The 19,131-nt window shown below is 44.5% G+C and overlaps 1 protein-coding gene across 2 annotated transcripts in view; it reads left to right on the forward strand.

Moving 5' to 3' along the window:
- Nucleotides 1-19,131, forward strand: part of LOC108159392 (semaphorin-2A) — a 37,330-nt gene that overhangs the window by 11,149 nt on the left and 7,050 nt on the right. Inside the window, exons 1-6 of one of the 2 annotated variants that reach the window (XM_017292626.2) lie at nucleotides 4,396-4,490; nucleotides 5,182-5,636; nucleotides 15,435-15,522; nucleotides 16,038-16,089; nucleotides 17,691-17,759; nucleotides 19,005-19,112. In XM_017292626.2, the coding sequence (XP_017148115.1) occupies nucleotides 5,477-5,636; nucleotides 15,435-15,522; nucleotides 16,038-16,089; nucleotides 17,691-17,759; nucleotides 19,005-19,112 (477 nt within the window). In that variant the 5' untranslated portion in view covers nucleotides 4,396-4,490; nucleotides 5,182-5,476. Of the gene's footprint in view, nucleotides 1-4,395; nucleotides 4,491-5,181; nucleotides 5,637-15,434; nucleotides 15,523-16,037; nucleotides 16,090-17,690; nucleotides 17,760-19,004; nucleotides 19,113-19,131 lie in introns of those variants that run through there. The other variant, XM_017292627.2, reaches the window with a different exon arrangement.

The following is a 19,131-nucleotide window of genomic DNA, read 5'->3' on the forward strand; positions in this document are numbered from 1 at the left end:
CGGGTGGCTCCTGTTTCGGTTCCTGCTCCAGAGAATTTCTCAAATCTGTGACAAACAAGAGGCAATCAACGGCATAAAACCCATCCATCTATGGGCATGTTGCAACCTGCAGCCCGGCAACGTTGTGGCATGGACAGGCCTCAGCTTTTCTGTGATGCCGAGAGTTTGACAGTTGGAATTAAAATTCTTCTTCGTTTCCCCTGATTTATGCCTTCGGTGCGTAGAACAGGACACCCCTTCGAATGACCTATGGGGGTCTGTTATTTGTTGTGGGTTTCGATTCTGTTTCTGATGTTAACAAAGAGAAGGCCAGGCAGAGGGAAGCCCAGAGAAAGGCACAGGCCAAAGTTTCAGCCCGGGTTTCAGTCCTCTGATGACATGCGGCTTTCCCTGCGGTTTCCGGACCCATCAGAACCGAAAGCTTTGCTGTGGTCTCCGCCGCAGCTAAACGATCAAATTATTCCGACTTTTTTCTCCATGCCTGGTACTTTTAAAGTTGCAGGGTACATTCCGGAAAAGCAAGCACTATAAAGACCTCTAATATCACCCACAATTATTATCGTAATGTAGCGCTATCTTTGGGAAATTATACACCTTTTTGATCGAATTTTGCGAGTGACATTTCGGCGTGTGGCAAGGGGTCAGGGGTGGGTGGCAGACACGCTTTAAAGCGTTTTACATTGGTGTCCTGGCCGCTGCACTTCTTCTTCTAGTCTGTTGCATGCAGTCAAAAGGTTTCTGCTGCGAAGGCTTTCGCATTCGTGTTCCGCTTTGTTCCTCCAAATTGCAAATGCAACGAATTTTACACCGTCTGCTGCATTCGCATTTGCATTTCCAGAGTCCCAGTCGCCGGTCGTTCCCATTGAGTGACACAATATAAATCCGAAAGTAGTTGGTATTCCACTCTATCCCTAGCTCGAAAATGCTTTTTTAATTATGCTCCGCAAACACAGAGACTGAGAAAGACCCAGAAAGTGGAAAGGCGAAAGGAGGGGCGGGGGAAAAGAGTCAACTGTACTCAAGTTTTGTTTGCAGACGAGTTAGACGTTTGATGCTCTGCCAACCCTCCGACGTCGACGTCGACGACGACGACTTCCTGACTAGTCTGAAGTCTGACTCTCTCTCTCTCTCTCTGTCTCTCTGTCTGTCTTTCTCCTCCCTCGCTTTTTCTGGCTAGACAAGATTTGCTTATCCACCGAGTACAGTTGTGTGTGTGTGTGTGCTGACGTTTCTCTTGGGAATTTTGTGACTTTTTTTGTTATTGTTATCGCATTGCTTCTTAAGCTGGCTGCTGTGACAGGCGTCGCGACACCACAAATCTGTGTCATTCAAGATGCACTGCTTGTCTGTAGGCCCATGCATGAGGCACAACTGCTTTGACTTTGAGGAGCTCTTCAAGTACAGTTTCGTTTCCCATTACCACTCCACCCCTTCGCCCAACGGGGGGGTGCGGGTCATCTAGTATGCAATGCAAATACATGCAATTATTACACTGCTTTTGTGGTTTTTTGCTAGAGCTTGTCATTATGCAAAATATGCTGCATTATTTATGGCATAAACACAGGCGCTGACGTTGCGTGCCGGGCAAAAAGTTTCATTTCGAAAAAAATGGAAGCAAACAAAACAAAGGAGCTAGGAACACAGGAACACAGGCACAACAATGTGCAACACACACAATTGGTGCCGCACTTAAAATTAATTGAACTTGAAACAAGTGGAGCCGCCGCCGCTGCCGCTGCCCCAAACTCATGAGAAATTCTGCGGTCGAGAGCCAAAAGGCAAAAACTTTTAGCCACACAACACACACGCACACAAACGCACACACACGCACACACTATTCTCTATGTTTGTGGCACTTGTAGAAAAGCTTTCATTAGTTCTGGCCGGCCAAGTTTTCGGTCCTAGATTGTTGGCACTACCCTTTCGGAGGATGTAATGCACTTGAGCAGATGTTTCGTAGCCCCCAGGTCCCTTCGGATCTCCAAGGGTATCGAAAGCTTCGACTCCTGGGGCTGTTCGTGGAAAATGTTGCCTGGACGACAGTTTACTTTTTTTTTTTCGGTCAAGTTTCAACGGCAAACTTAATATTTAGTGCCATTTGCTTGCTCTGACAGTTTCCAGAAGTCAAATCCCTCTTGTTGTTGGTCAGTGGCACTGGTTCTTGCCTTGCAGATCCCGCCGCCCCCTTGGGCGGCGAGGAGAAAAGTGCATTGAAATCTTTGTGGAAGTAACTTGAGTAAGCCAACTTGCACACAACAAAGGCGAGCGAGCACAACAACAGGCCAACGGACAGCACAACAAATGGTTTTTATCGCTTTTTGCACTATAGTTGTAGTTGTAGTTGTAGTTGTAGTTGTTGTTTGTGCTGGTTATTTGTCCAACTTTTTGTATATAATGCATGGAAAGTTGTTGGCTGGTTGGCTGGTTGGCTGCTGACAGGGCCAAAAGGACCAATAACAACAATGTTTGCGGTTAAACAAGTTTTCATGTTTTATTTGGCATAATCAAAATGCTATTTAAGCATTTCGTTTCAGGGTTTTCCCACGCTCTACGACACACTCGTCTCTCCAGGCCCTTGGGCTGCCTGACCTCATATTTAACATACCTTTTGTGCTCCCGCCAGTTTTCTCGCTCTCTCAGAAAAGCTTTAAGTATTAAAAAAACATTGCAATTATGCTCCGTGGGAGGGGGAGGGGAGAGACGGAGAACAAGAAAAACTAAACACAACAATGTAAAGGAGACGCGATATTTGTTAGAGCGGGACAACCAGTGTGTGCGTGCGTGCGTGTGTGCGTGTGTGTGCTGTGCCATTGTTTGTGTACGTGTCAAAGCATACGCGCTGTGCAAAGTGCGCTAAATTAAGCTGTCATTAAGGACTTAATTAAAGTCTTTTGTTGAAAGTTGACATTGTGTGAAAGAAACGTTTGCGAAAACAAACGACAATGACAACGTTGCCGCTCCTGCTGCTGATGCTGCACTTGAAAGGCTATCCTATACCAACCAAAAAAAATACAAAAATAAACGAAAACATCAAAGCAACTACAAAAGCAGAGACAACAACACGAGAGCATGTGGGCCAGTGTGTGTGTGGGAGTGGAGTATGAGCCAGGGTTTATTTTCCCAAAGGTAAGGCACGCATAACAAAATAGCAAAACAAATATTGTCTCTTGCTGTGTGACAAAAACAGATCCTGGGCTAGAGTCTTACCTTTTTTCGATATACCTTGGATGGCGAAAATTTGGGAGAGTGTGTGTGTGTGTGTGGGCTCAACATGTGTCAAAATTTTCAACAGTATCATGGAACGAGAAACAAACACGCTGCAAGTGCTTGATTCTGGGGACAGGGGTGGTGTCGAGGGGGTCGGACTGCTGTGAAAACTCATTAGCAGGCAAACACAGTGAGAGAGAGGGGGCTAGAGACAGACAACAGACAATGGCAAGTAGAGAAGAGACACAGGTTTCGCACACAAGACCCCGACCTGCCTCCAGCCCCAATCCAGCAGCCATTGACAATTGCAAATATCCCGGCTGTGCTGGGAGAGAGAGACGAAAGAAGAGAGCACATTTCGAATGGAAACATAACCGACTTGCTTTTTAATTAAATATTTTGGTATTCTGCCACAAGCGCAGACACGGAAACAGACGACAGTGTCTGCAACAAACACCCAAGTCCCAAGTGCACCCAGAGACTGTCAAACTGGGTTTAATTGCCGCCCAGGGGGAAGAAATGTCTATCTGTCTGCGCACTTACCTGGCTGCGAGCCTTGCTTAGCTAAGCAAATGTTTGGCCATTTCCAAAATTGTCAACAACAGAAGCCGTCGGCGGGCAGGGCCCTTGTCGGTGGCAAAACTAATAAACATCACAATTTCAGAACAGAAACAAAAAATTGAAAAAAAAAAAACACCGGCGGCACCACATAACTGAACTTTTTGCTGAATACGCTCCCGATAAATGCTTTCGATCGGCGATTGAACGCGTTATGGTTTTCTACTTCGCACTAGCGCATTTCTCACTGTTAAATGTGATCTCGCTTAACATAACTGCGTTGGTTCGCTGTAATTTCCGAAGTGGAAAGCTACGAAAATGTTTGACCATTTCCAAAATTGTCAACAACAGCAGCCGTCGGCGGGCTGGGCCCTTGATGGCGGCATAACTAATAAACATCACATTTTCAGCACAACAACAAAAAGTTGAAAACAATTCGGTAAACGCAAAACACCGGCGGCATACCATAACTGAACTTTTTGCTGAATACGCTCCCGATAAATGCTTTCGATCGGCGCTTGAACGCGTTAGGGTCTTATACTTCGCGCTAGCGCATTTCTCACTGTTAAATGTGATCTCGCTTAACATGACGGTGTTGGTTCGCTGTAATTTTTGGTACAAAACGAAGCAACAGACCACTGTTAAAGTACAGGCTTACCGCGTCGTCTTCTTTTGCTTTATATCCGCTCTTTTTTTGTTACATTGAAATCTAATTCGTGCACACGGTACTCCCAAAAATTCATTTTGTTAATAAAAGTTCAATAGTTCTCAATCGCTCGTTGGTGTGTGTCGTGTCCAATATTCAATTCACATTTCATCAAACGAAACTCAAGTGTGTATCTCTGGCATTGTTGGTGCCATGTAACATAGCGTTACACACGAATAGGCGATGGTACTTCTGTGTTTGTGTGCGTGCGAGTGCAAGTGAATGCAAATCTGACCTGCCACAGACCCTCAGTCTCTCGCTGAACAATACGTGGAGTAATATGTGCAGATTAATCATTAATTAAACAAAGTTTGGGCAGAACACAGGGGAACACCTTTTTTTATTGCAATTTTAATAAACCATTGTCTCGACGCGTTCTTGTTTACCGTTTCCCTCTGGTGTTTCTTGTATCGCTCTCCCGCTCCCACATACGGCAAAGAAGCGTGAGTTGAGGAATTCTCTCTCGTTTTGTTTTGGGAATCTTCTTTCTCCTTTTTCCCTGCGTGGGCATAAACCAGTTTCTGTTGCTGTTTCGCCTGAGCTTCATGAACATATTCGATCAATTGTCGATTCGAATTGAAAATTGAATACACACATCGCCCGCCGCGCGACAAACTGTAAAAATGCATTACTTTGCATGTGTGAGAGTGCAGTGTATACATAATTAATCCCAACGAAATTCGCACACCTCTCACCCCTCTCGCCTGAAGCATGGCAGCCAGAAATTCGTTTTAAAATCCATTTGCGATCCCCCGCTAAAGCCGTCTGCCGCCCGCCGCCTGCCGCATCGGCAGTGAAATCAATTTCACCGAAATTGCCGCAAAAGTGTGTAAAAATAATACAACCTCAGTGTGTTAACAGTTATTCGCATAAAAACGCCAGTCGCTTTTTTCGGCTGCTCTCCTGCGCGCACTAACGGTAAAATCAACAAGCAGAGGCCAGCCCTCCTTGCTGTCCCGCTCCCACTACCCAATAATCCAATTGAGGTTTGCCGGGTGGAGAGCCATGCTGCCACTCCTGCTGCTGACCCCACTCCTGGCGGCACTGCTGACCAGCAGTGTGAGCGAGACGGCCGCCGACTACGAGAACACCTGGAATTTCTACTACGAGCGTCCCTGCTGCGCCGGCAACGATCAGCCGAACGGCCACGGGAAGCACAACAGAGGTAAACAATCGATCCCCCTGCTCGTCACACCGAAGTACAGCTACCCTTTCGTCTGATCTCAAGAGGATAGGGTGAAATATTCAAGGTTTCAGATGGCCTGGCGATGCCTATGGCCTGCGGCACTCCCTTCTCTGTGGGGCCGAAAAACATTAATTTCATGTACAGATACGGGCCGTTTTTTCTGAACAGTTACAAATATTATTTTTCAATTTTCGCCGGCAAAAACAATTTGTAATTTATTTGCCATAATATTCTCGCGCATGTTCTTTGTATTTTTGTTATTTATTGAATTTCTCTTCCATTCGATTGCAATACGCATGCAACTACTGTTTTTGCATTTGTTGTCCCTTTGTTGTGTTTTTTTTTTTTGTGCTCGTATTATTCATAATTTGCATATTAATGCCTTCGATGTTGGATATTATTCGAATGGTTTGTGTCATTGCGAGTGGCTGGGCCTGCCATTGATATGCATATTTCGTATTTAAACAAATACCAATAATGTAATCATATTTTAAGCATATGCCTCCCCATAATCCCGCACAGATAAGTCCCTGCTTGATATATGTATGTACCATTATTGACTCCTTGATGCTCTACCCAAATGAATATTAATAATTTTAAAGTCAAAATCCACCAAGCCATTGGCCACAAGCTTTGCTCTTCTCTAGATTGAAGCTTGGCCAGTTTATTGAGTCATTAAGTCATTAAAATTTATTCAAATTTCAGCCATGAGAAATCTAAAGCTGTTCTCCGGTCTCCGGTCTCTGGTCTATTATTTTTTGTTATTGTGTCTGGTCTGTGGCATGTTCTGAGGCAGAAACATGTTTGGTTTTGCTTAATAATCGTTGGTAAAATGAATTTATCATTTTGAGGTTGTTTGATTGAAAACTTCCAGCCAGAGTTCAATGAATTCCGCATAAAGCAAAAGAAACATCAAATATGGGGAAAGGAAATGCTTAAAGAGGGGAAGGGAGGAGTCCCTGAGAGGCCGTCGAGTGTTTTGTGGGGGGGTGGGGGTCCAGGTATTATGCATCACTTATGCTGCACCTACACTGTATTGGCCATTTCTCATAGCTATACAAAGAATGGAGCAAAGTGTCAAAGAGAGAGAGAGGGAGAGAAATGGGAGAAGAGCAATAGAGAACAGTGTGGTACCCTCCAACAGATCGGATTGTACGATTTTAATGGAATTTTGTAGAGAAACTTGCACATGAAACAAATAAATCCTAACATTGTAGACGAAAAGCTTAAAGAGTGTATAGAGAGAGAGAGAGAGGGGGGAGGGGAGAGAGATAAAATGTTGTATAAAATATTTAAATCCCATTTTGTGCGGCAAACAAGTTCTTGTTGCATGGCCATCGGACCGACCATAGACCCGTAAACATTTTCTAATAGTTCACGTTTCAGAATGCTGGTCAGGGACGCCTCGCCTTGCTCCTTCTTGAGGCACTGTATGGGTGCAGCATAAAACTTCACGTGCCGACAACAACTTTGGTCCTTGCCGCATGTTGCACTGTAAACTCAATAGCTAAGCACTTGCCCCAAAGGAAACGTGCGGCGCATAGAGAAGCGCTCAAACGCTGTTCCCCCTTCCCTCCGCTGCATTAAAGAACGCACATAAATTTCGTATTTATTCCCCAAAAGAGGAAATGCAATTAATTTCATTTAAATCCAAAGAAGAAAAAAAACAAAATATAAATTTTCCAAATCTACTGTGGGGGATTTATGGTTGACATTTTAGAGTTGTTGTTATTTTTTTTGAGGTCATTTAATTTATGGGAGCTTGAGGATCATCGCCTGTGTATCTGGTGCAGTATTTCCTATCCTCCTGCGGCATCCCTTTCCCACACATCTCCCTCTCTCTTTCTCTCTCCCTCCCTCTCTCTCTCTCTCTGCCGCCACTTCATTTGTTGAGTCAGCGGCTTGACAGATGTTTCTTTTGCGGCCACTCCTCTTCCCACTTATTTTCGCTTGATTCTATTTTTATATGCCATTGTCTGTTGCGTCCCCCTCCTTCCCCTTCCCCTTCTACTGGTGCTCGCTTCTTTTTCTGATTCTTATCTCTTTCTTCATCTCCTTTCTCTGGCGTACAATGCTCGCTGGTCGCCGCCTGCTGTTTGGAATGATGTGTGAATGACTTCATTGCGGAGGCCAGTCCAAGAATTGACTCGTTCGATCGGCAGGTAGAAACAGAGCTGTCCAGTTCTGTTCAAACTGCAGGGCCTAAGAGGTGGTGAAAAAGAACTAACGCCGCTCCGATATGGTCTAGCAGTCACTGGAAACAGTGCGTTGGCTTATCATTTATTAAACTATGGAGTATTTTTTATTAAATTATGAACTATTAAAGGTTTAAGTAAACAAAAAAGTCGCCCTTTTTGATAGGGATACCTTTTGGATACCCTTTTGTTCCGAAATCCAGTTGAAAATGCACTGCTGTCATCAGTGTAAAACTGTAGTTTGACAAGCGGCGTGTTATCGTAGAGTTGGGGAAACCCCACATTCAAAACGAACCCATAATCGCCCCCTGACTGCCAAACCCAACCCATCCAATCCCTGCCACACAAACCCGTACAGGTTTTTTAACAAAGATCCTCCGTTATAACACGGCCTGCCGTTTGCTGTGCTTGTTAAACTGTAGTCGCTGTCGGCGCTCTGGTGACCCACATTCGAGGCGAACAAAAGCGATAATCCAAATGGCGTTGGGGAGGCCAATGAGCGGCCCCCGAGTGCTCTCTGTGTGTGTGTGTGTGTGTGTGTGTGTGTGTTTGGACCAGGGGCATGCATCACATCATCAGGCAGCCGATGTCAAAAGTTCTTTCACAGTTTCACTCCACCCGTTTGCTGTAATGAACAACGAAAGGCGTGCTTCTGCGCCTGCACCTGGTCGTGGTCCTGGCTCTGGTCCTGGCTCTGGTCCTGGCTCTGGTCCTGGCTCTGGGATTTGCCATGCCCCGAGGAGGCTGGAAGCTGTGCAAGCTGAAAACTGTGCCTGCAGGCCCTCCCAAATCATGTTATCGAAGCGAAGCTCTTTTTCCACAATGGAAAAGTTGGAAACGAAATTGAATTTCAATGCAACGCAATGGCCTGTCGACACCTACCAACAATGACGGGGGTGTGGCTTAATAACGCTGCTGTGTCAGTGGCACAGAGAGATAGTGGCAGGTGGCAACATCATTAAAAGTATGCTTAAAGAGCCACGAGTCTGTTGCCAAGTTTTAGTTGAGCTTCAAACGGAAGAAAAATCACGTTCCACTTTGGACTTTTCTCTCCCTTAGTTGCATGCAACTTTGTCCACTACTTGCCGCCGCAATCTTCGCCGAATGTTGCAAACACAAGTTATATAACATTCGATTCGATAAGAGCCCGGGAGTCCGGGGGTCGCCTGCTCCGCTTTTGCTGCTGATTAAAGAAGAGGAAGTCGCACTTATCGCGCGGGGGGGGGGGGGGATTCGAGGGGAAGGGAGGAAGCCGATAGAGAGAGTGTGGCAAAAGCAATTAGCAGGCAGAATGTGTGTGGCAGAATGCCATCAATCAACCGTAAATGCAGTTATGCCACAGATTTTGTCGTTTTCCTCGCACTAATTCAATCACTTTGAAAATTGACACAAACAAACGCGACTAATGTTAATTTCCATTTATGCATCAATTTTAAGATGAAATTTAATTAAGTTTTCGTGCAACCTGTGTCTGCCACACACGCACGCACGCACACACGCTCTCCCTCTGTGTGTCCCTAATTGACTAAAGTCTTAACTTAATTCTAAAGACCATAATTTGCATTCTCTTCCCTTTTGCCAACTGCAGACTCGGACCAAAAATGTTGCACATTGTGTGGCTACCACTCGGTGCTACCTCTTGTTCTTTGGGGGCACACAAGCGAAAAGGCAACCTTTGCATGTCGTGTGCCTGATAATGGCTCTGCATTTGTTGAACCGAAGCATTTATTATTATTTGTTGCGATCATTTATGCCCCCAATCTGTTTGCTGTGGCTGCCACTCAAACATTTTTCTATGATGGAATCTATGGTGCTTTTGGGCCGCCATACAGGCCATGTGTGGCTGCGTGTATCTTTCATTAAAGTATCTGTGAAACAAAAACGAAACCATAGTTCTATGGTGGGCATTAAAATGGGAACCGTTTATGCCCCACATGCCCTGCCGCACCGCACACTCGCACTGGGAGAGCAGATCATCAAATGGAGTTGCACTAAAACCCACTCTGCAGCACTCTGCACCGGCACCACACCGCACCTCCCGCCCCTCCCGCCCCTCGCACACCCAAAAGTGAAACATTTACCGCATCCGCATTTTGTTGCCTCGTTTTTGGGGGCATGCTGGCATCCTGCTGCACCTCTGGCTGTTGCTGTTGTTTTTTTGGGTCCTCTTATGTCCTGTCTAGTGCTGTTTTGACTGTTCTTTTGATGCTTTTTTACGAGTGCAGTGCGAGGGGCGGGGGGGGCTCCTTTTTTTTTTTTTGTTGGCAACACAAAATGAACTCTTGCCACAGCCACAGCCATGCCACTGCCACTGCTGCAATAAAGTGAACTAAATTGAGTTGAAAATATTTTGCCACACCAGCTGGAGGCGCCTCCGCCTGCCACTGCAGTGAAAATTAAAGCCAACGAGCTAAAGCCCAAGCCGAAGCCAAAGCCCAAGTCTTGGGGCCAGGCATAGTACAGTGCTGACAATAAGTATATTCACCAGGCATATGCGCTGAAGAGACGACCCCTCGAACGGGTGGCTGGAAGGGGGGGAGATGGGAATTGTTGCGTTGTGTGCAAATGAAATGGCAACCACTTTTGGGTGAGCTTTTGCCTCGTCTGTGGCGGCAGAAGCTTGGGGCACACAGGTGTAGACGTCTAGACGCACAGGCTTTTCGAGTGCTTTGAAGGTGTGTCGTCCTTGGTGGCAGGAAGGGGAAACCACAAGTTCCTATAATTAGCAGGAAGGGAGAGACGTGAAATGCTAGGGAAATTGTTGGCAGGATTTATTTATTGCCCAAACCAAATATTTAAGGCAACATTTGCCAATAATTCACAAGATTTTCGAAGGAATTTCACATTGAAAATACAAATAAATACAACAACTGCATACCAAGTGAATTTGGAGTGTTTAAAACACCAACAGTTCCTGTAAAAACATTAATTCATCGAATTTGGAATGATACGGAAATATATTCATTTTGTTTCTAATTCCCACCACAATCTTGTTAGGCTTCCACGAAGTCTAGACTTATTTTGCTTAATAGAAAATTATTTATGTTTTTATACCCGATACTCAAAATGAGTATTGGGGTTTATTAGATTTGTGGTAAAAGTGGATGTGTGTAACGTCCAGAAGGAATCGTTTCCGACCCCATAAAGTATATATATTCCTGATCAGCATCAATAGCCGAGTCGATTGAGCCCTGTCTGTCTGTCCGTCTGTCGGTCCGTCCGTCCGTCCGTCTGTCCGTCCCCTTCAGCGCCTAGTGCTCAAAGACTATAAGAGCTAGAGCAACGATGTTTTGGATCCAGACTTCTGTGATATGTCACTCCTACAAGAATATTTCAAAACTTTGCCCCGCCCACTTCCGCCCCCACAAAGGGCGAAAATCTGTGGCATCCACAATTTCGACGATACGAGAAAACTAAAAACGCAGAATCGTAGAAGATGACTATATCTTCTAGAGTGCAAAATCTGAACCAGATCGTATAATTATTATAGCCAGAATCAAGAAAACAATTTCATTCTTTCTCGCTCTGTCTCTCTCTAACACACAGGTTTCATGGTCGGTTTTGTCAATTGCAAAATATGAGTTCAAGGATCTCAGAACCTATAAGAGCCAGAGCAACCAAATTTGGTATCCACACTCCTGTGATATCGGACCTTGACCGTTTCGTGTCCAAATTTCGCCACACCCCCTTCCGCCCCCGCAAAGGACGAAAATCTGGGGCATCCACAAATCTCAGAGACTTTTAAGGCTAGAGTAACCAAATTTGGTATCCGCACTTCTGTTAGATCTCACTACAAAACGTATATCTCAGAATTTCGCCCCACCCCCTTCCGCCCCCACAAAGGACGAAAATCTGTTGCATCCACAATATTGCACATTCGAGAAAACAAAAAACGCAGAATCATAGATAATGACCATATCTATCAGATGGCTCAATCTGGATCAGATCGGATCATTTTTGTAGCCAAAAGCAAGAAATCAATTTGCAGTGGCCACGCAGCGCCCGACGACAAGCTCAGACTGATTTTCTGTCTCTCTCTTTGTCGTGTCGTTTAATATTAGCGGCGTCTGCCGGAGGAGAGCCATACTGACTTATTATCGGGTATAACTGTAGAGTTGCGGTCTCCGCAGCAACTCACAACGTTCCCCCTCGTTAGTTATTTATTTGTTTTTGTTATTATTTTTTTTTTTTATTTTATACTTATTTTTAAATTTATTTTTAGTTATTTATTAGTTTTTATTTTATTTTATTTTATCTTTTTTATTTTATTTTATTTTATCTTTTTTATTTTATTTTATTTTATCTTTATTTTATTTTATTTTATCTTTTTTTTATTTCATTTTATCTTTTTTTTATTTTATTTTATCTTTTATTTTATTTTATTATTATATTTTTTTTTAAGAGTTTGTCAAGTGTTTTTCTAATTTCTCCCTAAATTGCGTTGCTCTACTAATATTTTTAATATTGAAAGGTAACTCGTTCCATAACCGAATAGCATTTGTTAAGAATTGTTTAAAGAAAAAAACCAAGATTTATACAAAAGCAAAAAAAGGGAAATTTAAAGGAATGTTTCATGTGGCAGCAGCAAGGAACTGCAGCCTGCAGGCACACATTTGATGCTCCTTCTGCAATACCCAGCCTCATTTGATGCCACATTTACATAGACTCGTTTGTGTGGCTCTCTTTATCCTCTGATGGCCCCTCGTTTGATGCCACACAGAAACCCTTCGAGTGGCTGTCATCTTTTGGGGCCAAAAGGGCTGCTGACATTTCAAAGGTGAATAATGTCATGCCAAGGGACCCTGGCCTGTCCCTGTCCCTGTGCCTGTGCCTGCACCTGACGGGCGGTTTCTGCCCCTGGGGGCACAGTCCACCCATTGGCTTGAGCGGGTGGCAGGACATTAAATTTACAATATGTTCATTGCAATTCGAGCAAAACCCAGCAGCTCCCACTGCTCCCACTGTCTCTCCATTTGATTTGATAATAACGTTTTTCGTTTTTGTTTTGGGGAAAATGTCATTTTCTCCATTGAAGAAATTGATTTGACGGCCCCCGTGGAGGGGGCTGGGGGCATGGTTGCCTCTGCTCGTAAAACGCATATTTATGAAGAGCATAAAAATTATTGACATATATGGGAGATGGGATATGGGATATGCGGAGAGTCGTCTCGAGTCGCGAGTCTCGAGGTTTGAGAGTCATAAATGCTTATACGCCCATAAGCACTCGCCCCACACAAAGAAAAAAACAGCAGAAAAAAAACAGAGAAGTGGAATATAAAATTTGGCGTAATTTATTTTTATTTTTTTATTTTTTTTATTTTTTTTGCGCAAAGGCAGCTCGTAAATGGAATTTGATTTTGATTGGAGTCTGGATTAAAACCAAATAAAGCTGAGGACTTTGACGGGTAAATGGGGAAATTTTGAAAGGATTTTAACAGGCGCTTTTTCCTCTCTCAGAGGGGCTTACACTTAAAGAAACAATGGAGCTACAAATATATACAGAGGGGGCTCTGTTCTTAGACTTGATTCATTACTAGCTGACAATCGGCACCATTTATTGCTTGTGTCTTTGAACAGAAGGACCCTGGCATAATAGGGAGATATTCCTTAAGGAACAGGAACAATGGATCGTTTGAAAACCTATTCAGAAATTACGATTAGGTCCTAGGTGTCTAAGGAGGGTCAAAATCAATGGAAAACAAACATATATCTAGATCGAAGGGCACTAGGATTACGTCAATAGAGAGATTGAGGGCCATTTTGGAGGGCAGGAATTACGCTAAGGATGCCAGAAGGTAGATTGTTCTTTAATTCCTAGCCATGGAATGTACATATGTCTGTTGAAAACACATTGAATCCGGATGTAATCTTGGAATTTGTACAACCCTCTCCGCTTTGCCCCTTTCCCCGGAATCTTTGGACACATAAAATACCCCGAGAAGCGTATCATTGGGGGCCATCAATTTTATGTTAATATTTAGCATATTTTTATGGGCTTAATCCAGTCATGAAATTGTGGCAATATGTTTTTACTGGCTGCCGATGACAATTGGCAGTGGCAATGGCCCGAACGACTCCATAAGCCAGGGCAGGGATTGAACATCCCCATCCCCCCCAAGGACCTACATATGGCCCCCTATAAATGCCCCGAATTGACTTGTGGATTACCGAAAGTCTGAATCCCAAATTGCGGGCAATTATTTGCGGGGCTCCAAAATCATATAACAGCGGATATTCCATATAGTTTATGGTGTTGTTTTTGTCTGTGTGTGTGTTTCGTCCTTAAAGATGGCCCTCCTTTAAATCTGCCACAAAAGTTTGGGCCAAAAACCAGCCGGTGAGGAGTGGAAATGGAAAACTTCGACGGGCATTTTTCAGTAGAATAAAAATATGTACAAAAGCATTTCAAGCGTGCACAAGTCGACTTCCTGTTTGGCAAGGACATGCACAAACATGCACATACACGCACGGGGACTTGTTCCGGCGACTGTACTTCTATTGTAGTTGTTCCCTTTCCCTGCCCGGCCGCCCGGCCGCCCGGCCGCCCTGCCGCCTTTTCTCTGTTTATGCCACACACACACGAAAATATTCACTGGAAAATCGGAAATCAAAAATAGCTACAGTTCTGTTTCCCGGGCTGCCTGCGGACGGGTTTTCGAGTTGGGGTTGGGGTTGGGGCTTTCCTTTCGGTATTTACATATTCCATTGTTGAGAGCGGAGGAGCAGCATGAGAATGAGTGCATAAATCGGATGAGTGGGGCTTCGGTGGTCTTTGGCTCTTTTGTGACCTCTCCTGTCATACTTTTGGCCATTGTCCGGCGGAGAATGTGTGCGCTTTGTTGTAGCAGGTCATCCATATTCCTTCCACAGACATTTGACACTTTACCCGAAGACATCTCATCTCGTTTCGTTTCGTTTCGTTTCATGAGCAGAAATTAATTGAGAGCCCCGATGAGTGACAGCCAATCGATGGGGGGGATGGCAAATATAAATTAGTTTAATTAAAGAATTGTTTGCTCAGCATTTCAGACAGACACACACACACACACACACATCCTGCCTGCCCCTGCCTCTGCCCCTGCCCCTCACAAACAATTTGCAGACAAAGCGACGTCATTGAAATTAACATAATACTCGTACAATACTTATAATTAATGGCGGTGGGGAGTCCCCTCCTTGGGGTGGAGGGGCAGAGTCCAAGGACCCCCTTATGGGCTGCGGAAAAAACTTGAGTCCAAATAAACAGTAGATGAAAATGTTATCCAAAAATGTCATTTGATTGAAATGCGATATCTATGGAAGTCCAATATTTGTACCCCCCTCGCCTCCCCCTCTCCCACTCTCTGGCAATGTTTTGTCTGTGGTCCTGACCCTCTCTCTCCGGTCCTTCTTGGAGTATTTTGCCCGGAATGAAAACTTTGTTGACACTATCTCCAGCCGCCCCCCTCCCCTCTGTGTGCTGTCCCTGCTGCTCCTCGTTTCACTTAAGGAAAATTTCTTGGGCAAATATTGAATTTACTTGACGAAAATGTTTTCCAATTTTTCTCATCCCCCTCTCTCTCTCTCTCTCCCTCTATTGCAGATCATGTAAGGGAGTTCACATGCGGCCGACTGTACTATCGCACATTTCACATGAATGAGGATCGAGATTCGCTTTATGTGGGCGCCATGTAAGTATTTTTCTAGAAAATCCATTGGAAGTTACAGATTACAGTGCGTTTTTGTGGGCTTGAAGGCCAAATAGTTGAATTTTCGAATTATCGATTAATTATCGATCTTCTTTTGTGATTTAGAGCTAAAATTGTTATTGAAGTTCCTTAATTTAATCAACTTTTATCGATTTATAGAGTTATTATGCCATAGTGAGATGGTATTGTATCAAAATCACTCAAAATATGTTCCAGTCATCGAAATTAAGTAAAAAAAATCGTGAAAAACAATCGGTTAACGCATATTTTTCGATTTTTTGTATATAAAAACTACGTAAAACCCTTTCGATGGTTCAAACTCCGTTTTACAGCACAGAAACGCACTGTATTCCCAAAAACAATCGATAAACCTATCGGCACATTGATGGTTTTTCCATTTTGGAAATCACCGATGGGGGGGATGCTTTTCCAGCTCTGAATTAACAAATTTTTCTCATTTTTCTCATATTTTTGTACGTATTTTTGTCTATTTCCAGGGATCGAGTATTCCGTTTGAACTTGCAGAACATCTCCTCGTCCTACTGCGATGTGAGTACCAACTTTTGTGCTTTCCTTTTGCAGACGAATAATCGGTGGAGAATATTATAATCCTAGAGTAGTGGCTGTGGGGGTGGGGCTGCTCCCAAAGGTGGCTGCCGGTTCCGGGGGTCAAGCCACAAATCTATTGTGACAGTCGGTTGGAGCGTGGGCGGTGGTGCGGGGTGCGGGGTGCGGGGGTGGGGTTAAAACCAGAATCGGGGCAAGCTTTTAGGCAAAAACAACAACAACACGGCTTTCGGTCTGCGCCTTTGCGGCAGCTCTTGTTAAAAATTCATTATACGCCACTCTACGGTAGTCCTGTTTGTATCTGTATCTGTGTGTTTACCTCTGAATAAAGCTGTGTTTGTGTGTGTGTGTGTGTGTATTTCCATAGTTTCCAAACGGCCGCTAAGCTTCCGTTTCGGGTGCCTTTTGTGGCCATAAAGCGTCACATCTAAACGCTGTCAACACAATGCACAGGCTTAGCAGCCTTTTAGGCGCACTTGGAGCCCGGACATCCTCACAAATCTTCGATTCCCCCAGCGCCACAACCAGCATGTTTATTTTAGTTACAACCCAAAAAAAAGGGACCAAAAAACATATTTAATATGCACTCTTGTCCATGGCTTATGTGCCTCTCAGGGTCCTCCCTGTCCTCCCTGTCGCTGGCGTACTCCCAGGTTTCTGCACAGGTTTATGCGTCAAAATCTAAGACCTGCAGAGAGAGAGAGAACTTGCCACAACATTCTCCGTGGCAATTCGATTACAGGAAGTGGCACACGCTCGCGTATGTGCCGGTTTTTTGGGGCTGTTTATGAATTTATGGCTTGAAGAAGTTTGTTTTATGAGCCAGCGACGGGGCCACACCTGACTGGGATGCTCCATTTCGTAATCGTAAAACTCTAAGAGGTTATATATTCCAGGAGGCGGAGTAGGAGACTCCTGCGGATACGTCAATATATTTTATGCGGTTGAGTGCGAATACCCTTCGCCCTGGGCATCATTTGGTCGTTGTTTTGGCCTATACGCGAGGGCTCTCCTGTTGCTGCTTTGGACTCCAGCTCCTGCTCCTGCTCCTCTGCCCGTGCCGGCACCTGTTCCTCCTCCCCAGCCATGGCTCCATTGGTGGTGCTGCCTCTCTCCTGCTTTATGCGCCAAATGCAAATTCAACTAAATAATACATGATTTTGGTTTTATATGAACGCTCTGTTGCGACTGCCTGCCTCTTAAGGGGGGCGCCACGCCTTGCTTGGGCGCTCTGAGGGGAGGCTCTGGGAGGCTGGTGCGTGAAAATATTTCGTGAGTGTGTACTGTGGCGGCGGGGGAGAGGGGGGCGGTGGGGAACATTACGTGATTTATACATAAATTTAGTTGAAAGCATTTGTAAAGGTGCCACGGACTGGTGCTAGTTGTAGTTTATGCCACATGTGGCACAGCAATATACCTTGTACATATTTTTTCATTCATTTTGAGGGGAAATTGAATTTTTGAATTGATTGAACGTGAGCTCTTAACTAATGGTTAATGTCCTTCGATTGAGCCACATTTCTGTGGTCCTAGAACTTGCTGATCATCTACATATATTTATCTCTATATTATCTCTATTACAGCGCGACGTGATCAATCTGGAGCCCACACGCGATGATGTGGTCAGCTGTGTCTCCAAGGGCAAGAGTCAGGTGTGTATTTACTTTTAGATACCAAGATTTTCCCTTTAAAGTCCCCTACGAAAGCTGAAAACAAGTGTAATTTCATTAGCTTTAAGTTTGGGGAGTAGTAAAGAAGAGATGTTCTTTTTTCCCTTCGGAGATATGCTGATATTTGCCCAAGAAGTGTTTTACAGTTTTATATTGTATCGTATCCTATGGTATATTGAAGTCCTCTGCGCTTAAATTGTATCAAAGTTCCATAAGAAATAGTTAGACCATCTTATGGTCCCTATTTCGTGTTATCAAAATGGATACCGGCCTGGAATATTCTTGAGTTATCAACTATCGTTTGAGTTATCTAAGTGGTGATCGGTCATAGAACCCAATTTAATGTGCAATCGAATGAAGGCCACTGCCAGAGGAATATCTAGTACAAAATGACTAACTATTCAAATAAATATTATATTTCAATCAATAATCGGCTAAGAACTGTGCCAGTAGTCGATAACAGTAGTCGCCCTTCCCCCACGATAGTTCTGAGCAAAAAAACTATTGAGATGCATTAGAGAAATCACATACCCGTGTGGAGATATGTTGCAGTAACTCGATTTTCTCGTTCGAACCCGAGGGAGAAATCCCATCGACTTGCAACGTGGGGGCGGACTCTGCTGCTGCTGTTGCAACTCGTTTATAATGTGACAGCAAATCCTTTCATTTGAAATCAATTTCCAGTTAGTCGTGGCAGTGCCAGGAGTGCCAGCAGCAGAAGCAGCAGCAGCAAGTTGCATGCAACGCACACACACACACACACACATGGGGATCCTGCTTAAGTCATCATAAAGCTGCTCTGCTCTGCTCGCTCTCCACCTCTCTGTGTGGCAGTAATTTCTGCAGGGATGCCACTTGCCATTGTTGCCGCTGCTGGCTGCCCCTTGTGCCTCTTCTGGCTCCTCTGGTGTCCCCATTCGGGCTGCATTGTTGCCAATTGATTTAGCTTCGGCAGCGACGCGTGCTATTGCAATTTGTGCTCCGTTCTTGCCACAAAATTCGCTGCACTCACGCACGGGGCTGCAACAATTTTGACATTGCTGCGATTGTGTGCCAAAACAGATGATGCCACGGCACAATAAATTGAAAATCCTCCCCCACAACCCCCCCACATCCTCCCACAACATTGTCAATTCCTTTGAGGGGATATCTCTACAGGTTTACTCCTTGCCCTGCCCCTGTCGCTATATCCTTCCACGAGTTACTATAATCGATATCTTTTTGCAGGTTTTCGATTGCAAAAATCACGTGCGCGTCATACAGTCGATGGAGCAGGGCGATAGGCTCTATGTGTGCGGCACCAATGCCCACAATCCCAAGGATTACGTTATCTATGTAAGTTGCACACACACAC

The sequence above is a fragment of the Drosophila miranda genome, chromosome 3 (assembly GCF_003369915.1).
Source record: "Drosophila miranda strain MSH22 chromosome 3, D.miranda_PacBio2.1, whole genome shotgun sequence".
NCBI lineage: Eukaryota > Metazoa > Arthropoda > Insecta > Diptera > Drosophilidae > Drosophila > Drosophila miranda.